General features: G+C 39.6%; 2 protein-coding genes across 7 annotated transcripts in view; one reads left to right on the top strand and one right to left on the bottom strand.

The window, feature by feature from the left end:
- On the top strand, positions 607–3,714 carry LOC104748975 (cytokinin dehydrogenase 6). 2 transcript variants are annotated; one of them, XM_019237624.1, is made up of 6 exons: positions 607–1,470; positions 1,622–1,749; positions 1,844–2,107; positions 2,198–2,460; positions 2,586–2,943; positions 3,186–3,714. In XM_019237624.1, the coding sequence occupies exons 1-5, from the start codon at positions 843–845 to the stop codon at positions 2,914–2,916; spliced, it is 1,614 nt and encodes a 537-aa protein (XP_019093169.1). In that variant the 5' UTR covers positions 607–842; the 3' UTR covers positions 2,917–2,943; positions 3,186–3,714. The 2 variants fall into 2 exon arrangements, with proteins under 2 accessions (XP_019093169.1, XP_010468848.1); XM_010470546.2 differs by lacking the exon at positions 3,186–3,714 and having other exon boundaries at positions 2,586–3,131.
- The window catches only part of LOC104748974 (zinc finger CCCH domain-containing protein 46-like), a 2,959-nt gene continuing 2,330 nt past the window's right edge, over positions 4,600–5,228 (bottom strand). For 2 of the 5 annotated variants that reach the window (XM_010470544.2, XM_010470543.2), the window contains exons 6-8: positions 5,091–5,172; positions 4,727–4,995; positions 4,600–4,618 (exon numbers count right to left, since the gene is read on the bottom strand). In XM_010470544.2, the coding sequence (XP_010468846.1) occupies positions 4,752–4,995; positions 5,091–5,172 (326 nt within the window). In that variant the 3' untranslated portion in view covers positions 4,600–4,618; positions 4,727–4,751. Of the gene's footprint in view, positions 4,619–4,722; positions 4,996–5,090; positions 5,173–5,228 lie in introns of those variants that run through there. The other 3 variants (XM_019237622.1, XM_019237621.1, XM_019237620.1) reach the window with 2 other exon arrangements.

Raw genomic sequence — 5,228 nt, 5'->3', positions numbered from 1 at the left:
AATGGGAGGGCCTTTAAATCAGTAACAGGAAGACTTACTCATTGGTTGCTTTGCTTTGCTTTGAGCTGTCATTTAGCTTTTGGGGTTACAGAGGATTGTGTTGTTGGGTCCCAACAATACTGAAATTGCCTCCTAATTTCCCACAGAGAGCACAAGGATTTTTTCCCTTACACGTCCTCAGTTGAGTGATCACCACTCTTTTTCTCACAGTCAGATGAATCAGGCACCAATCCTTTGCGCTTCATCCGAGTCAAAAGCCTGAAAAAAAAAAAGTGTGGCATACAGTCACTCACAGATATATATATACACATCTCTCTCTCTCTCTCTGCCTAAAAAGCAAAGTACCTATACCTACGACGACTGGGAAAAGGGATAAATATTACTATGAGATAAGAGGATAAATAAGGTAATCCTTCAAATGGTAAGTTTCAAAGTAAAAGTGTGTTATGGTATGATCTTGTCTGCCTTTTCTTCGAAAAAGCCAAGATTGTGGGTGTAACTGNAAAAAAAAAAAAAAAAAAAAAGATTCGTGAGATCTTTCTTTCTTTCTTGTGACTTTTTCCTTCAACTAGGCTCCTTCTTTTATGGCTTCTCTATGCCAACCAACAAAGAAAGAAAAAGGCCTCTCACTCTCACCTCAAAAAGTGAAATTTCAAAGGCTATTTATAACCCTTCGTAGACAGTCAGTCCCCATTCCGATTCTCACAACCAACAAACAAAAAAAAATATTGGTTGCCTCGGCCATTCAAAGTCACACTAGCGTTTTAAATAAGATCAAACCCCTTTTTTACATCTTTGGTTCCAATACTCTTTGTCTCTCAGAAAATCAAGAGGCCATCCATATGAGCAATCTACATGCATGCCTCCTTAGGAAAAGAACCATGCTTATAGTAAGAAGCTTCACCATCTTGCTTCTCAGCTGCATAGCCTTTAAGTTAGCTTGCTGCTTCTCTAGCAACATTTCTTCTTTGAAGGCCCTTCCCCTAGTAGGCAACTTGGATTTTGAACATGTCCATCAGGCCTCCAAAGATTTTGGAAATCGATACCAGTTGATTCCTCTGGCGGTCTTACATCCCAAATCGGTAAGCGACATCGCCTCAGCGATACGGCACATCTGGATGATGGGCCCTCATTCACAGCTTACAGTGGCAGCGAGAGGTCGTGGACACTCACTCCAAGGCCAAGCACAAACAAGAAATGGGATTGTTATACGCATGGAATCTCTCCATCCCCAGAAGCTGCAGGTCCACAGTGTGGATGATGTTCCGGCTCCATATGTTGATGTGTCCGGTGGTGAGCTGTGGATAAACATTTTGCATGAGACCCTCAAGTACGGCCTTGCACCAAAGTCGTGGACGGATTACCTACATTTAACTGTAGGTGGCACTCTTTCCAATGTTGGAATCAGCGGCCAGGCATTCCGACATGGACCACAAATCAGCAATGTTCATCAACTGGAGGTTGTCACAGGTTAGTTCTTACTTAAAAGATTAAAGTAGCAGAAAGCATATCATCGTGATTTTTGTTTCGAAAGCATCAGAGAGGCAGAACTGAGGGGAGAGATATTGCCGTAAATGAATGTATGTATACTCACTAATGTGATGCGTCCTATTGACTGCAGGAAAAGGCGAGATCCTAAACTGTTCAGAGAGGCAGAACAGCGACTTATTTCATGGTGTTCTTGGTGGGTTAGGTCAGTTTGGCATCATAACACGGGCAAGAATAGCACTGGAAGCAGCACCAACCATGGTAAACTTAAGTTGTTTATAAAAAAAGAAACAAAAACAAAAAAAGAGGTGGGGTGTGATAACTGATACAGCTACTGTACTAATTGAATGAACAGGTAAAATGGGTAAGAGTGTTGTACCAGGATTTCTCTGCCTTTATCCAGGACCAAGAGCGTCTAATTTCTGCAGATAACAAATTGGACTACGTTGAAGGGTTTGTGATAATAAACCGGACGGGACTCCTAAACAACTGGAGGTTATCTTTCACCCCAGAGGACCCTTTACAGGCCAGCCAATTCAAATCTGATGGAAGGACTCTGTATTGTTTGGAGGTAGCCAAGTACTACTTCAAGCTCGACGACAAAGATGTCATCAGCCAGGTGAGAAGACATACAAGCAATTGTAGAAATCTTGGATAGATGACAATGAAACTAAATATTTATTTGTCTTTTGAAACATTCAAAATCCAGGGAGTCAAAGAAACATTAAGTGAACTAAGCTACATCTCGTCGACACTGTTTACATCGGAGGTAACATATGAAGCATTCTTGGACAGGGTACATGTGTCAGAGGTGAAACTTCGATCGAAAGGGCAATGGGAGGTCCCGCATCCATGGCTGAACCTCCTGGTACCAAGAAGCACAGTGAAAAAATTTGCAAAAGGAGTATTCGGGAACATCCTAACCGATACAAGCAACGGGCCAGTCATAGTGTACCCGGTGAACAAAGCAAAGTAAGAAAGATAATAAGAATATGTTCAATCTCAAAAGACTAATTGTTGGATCAAATACTATTAGTTAGTTAGTTAAGTTGTTAACAAAAGAAAAAGAAAAAGCAATGTTGGGTGTGTTTGTGCAGGTGGAACAACCGAACATCAGCAGTAACACCGGAGGAAGAGATATTCTACCTAGTGGCGATCCTAACATCGGCAGTTCCAGGCAAGGAGGATGGAGTTGAACAAATTTTGAAGCGGAACCAAAGAATACTAGAATTCAGTGAAGCAGCAGGTATAGGGTTGAAGCAGTATCTGCCACATTACACAACAAGAGAGGAGTGGAGATCCCATTTCGGTGCCAAGTGGGATGATTTTGTCAGGAGAAAATCTAGATATGATCCACTGGCAATACTTGCGCCTGGCCACAGAATCTTTCCAAAGGCACCAGTCTTCTCTTCTTACTCCTCATCATGACCCCCCAGATTATAGCAACCCTTTCTAGTAAATTATCTCTCTCTCTCTCTCTATTACTCTATATATATATATAAGTGAAGAAGAAGATTGTACATACTGATAATGATTCCGATGATAATATACAGTAGTATATGTATATCTCTCCCCCCCCTAATTGCTACTACACACATTCATCGTCGATGACTCGATGTAGCCGTGTACACACTATTTCCTTTCCTTTTGTGTTGGGTTCTATTGATTTGGGCTTACCTATACTCTTTAACTTTCAGGCCCAATATTTCCCAAACAGATTTTTCGATTAAATGGAATTACTTACTCGTCCATTACAAAACGACAAACACGAACTACGAAAGATTCCTCCGACCAAAGCCGTGGTTAACCTACTTTTGTCCTTCGATACGTACTATATTGTGTAATCAATCTCCATCTGTTTTCTTACGCACATACTCAGACTTTACAACGAAATCATGATGTATGTGCTTGCCGTGTAAGAAAACATTCAACGGCAAAAGGTTTCTCCTTTCTCTTCGAATTGCAGATTTAGTTGTTCTTCAGTATGACTGGGTCTCCAAAACTGTAGAACAGAAAAGGGACTGGACTGTGTGATGGTAATAATCGGGGTTCAATCAATTCTCTCCAAAAGGATTAGAGATTGTGAAATGATTCGAGAAATAGAGACGGTGTAAAGCAGTCGATCGGTTCTTCTGGGGAGGGTGATCGGAAATTAATGTCTTCTCCAAGCTTTTTTTTTTAATACTAAAACCCCCACGTATGAAGCCCGATTGTTTTTTTGGAAATTTCTAAATAACTCTAAAACAAAACTTCGGCCCAACTAAGCCCAATCACAACATCAGTGCAATATATTGGTCCATTTTTAAAATATACATACTATATTATTATGTGGATGAATTGTATATTGTATCCCCCAAATGTTTTCTATGTAAAATCATAAATAAGACTAATATAGAGATACAACCATATTATACTAAACAGTTATTTAGAATGAACATGTATATAAAATTTTCTCCCGTAGCGTGGGTGAGATCCTAGTTACATTATATAGCTTCTGTGAGACCATGTTGACAAGTAAACCTTGTGATAGAAAAGTAACCCATTTATTTGTTTCCAAGTCCAACTAAGACTAGTTATAATGGTGTAGTTTTAAACCGTTGAAAAAAAAATTCAATAGTTGAAGAGATGCGATGGGGTGTTGAAGAAAAGAAAAAAGATGAGGTGGAGACAACACAGTTGAAAACATTCAACTCAGTTGAAGTGCAAAAGTAGTGGGATTGCTCGCCACATGGCATGTTCTGAATGATTTACTTTTTTAAATTATAGGATAATATTTAGATAAAGAGAGTGATTACAACTTAACTTAGCATATACTTTTTAGATATCATTTACTGATTGAATGTTTGTCAAAAAAAAAAAAAAAAAAACAGAAAAAGATATATTGGTTGAATGTCAAAAGACAAACGCTCTTCTTGTCCTAATTATTAGATATATGATTATAATATTAAATGTCACCTGTGCTGTGGTCCATCCATTCCATAACATTCACGGACTCATTTACTACTAAAGTCTTTCTAAATGGTACAACAAACAACCTTCCCCATCTTCTTCTCTCTTCTTCTATCTTACTACTACATCCACGTCTCAGTAGTTGCTCATCACTTTTTTTTGGGTTAATCTTCTTCTCTTCCTGTAATGACATGCCAAAAGAGACATTTTTTACATGTACACTCTTTTCCACATTCATTAGTATAACCAATTTACTCCTCTCTATCTCTCTCATCAGACTACAACCTACCTCTGGTTAGTTATTTTGAATGGGTTTAGATCCCAACGCGACAGGCTGGTCCGCTGCTGCCTGGTAACATCCCCATCATTGATAAGCTCGGCATTTGGCCGTTATAGGATTTGCGAGAGTCTGTCAATGTAGTAGACTCATCGTGATCAAAAGATGGCGACGATGAGCCTGAACCGTTAGTGTCTGCAGCTGCTCCAGATTTGTCAAATTCCAGAAAATGGTGTGTGGGTGATGCAAATGGGCTGTCTGGCAATCTATCATCCTCCAAGCTGTACAACATACGTACGGGAAACAAAAATACTCATATCTTCTTTAAAGCTCAAAAAACAGATTATCAAACTGGCAACTCCTAGAACATATATACCTCTCTGGAAGTTTGATTATATCCTCATCATTCTCTTTGGTAGATACTCTCTGGTTGCTTGAAACTGCCAGCTGAGAGTTGTCTGCAGGAGAGAGAGAGAGAGAGAGAGAGAGAGAGAGAGAGAGAGAGAGAGAGAGA

Source organism: Camelina sativa, chromosome 16 (assembly GCF_000633955.1).
Source record: "Camelina sativa cultivar DH55 chromosome 16, Cs, whole genome shotgun sequence".
In the NCBI taxonomy this organism is placed as follows: domain Eukaryota; kingdom Viridiplantae; phylum Streptophyta; class Magnoliopsida; order Brassicales; family Brassicaceae; genus Camelina; species Camelina sativa.
This window is presented reverse-complemented; position numbering and strand designations above follow the sequence as displayed.

Bases quoted from the DNA above. Each gene is read 5' to 3' on its own strand.
- LOC104748975 (XM_019237624.1), top strand. From the start codon at position 843: ATGAGCAATCTACATGCATGCCTCCTTAGGAAAAGAACCATGCTTATA. The intron at 1,471-1,621 runs GTTAGTTCTTAC...TATTGACTGCAG, and splicing joins TCAACTGGAGGTTGTCACAG to GAAAAGGCGAGATCCTAAAC. The intron at 2,461-2,585 runs GTAAGAAAGATA...GTGTTTGTGCAG, and splicing joins TACCCGGTGAACAAAGCAAA to GTGGAACAACCGAACATCAG.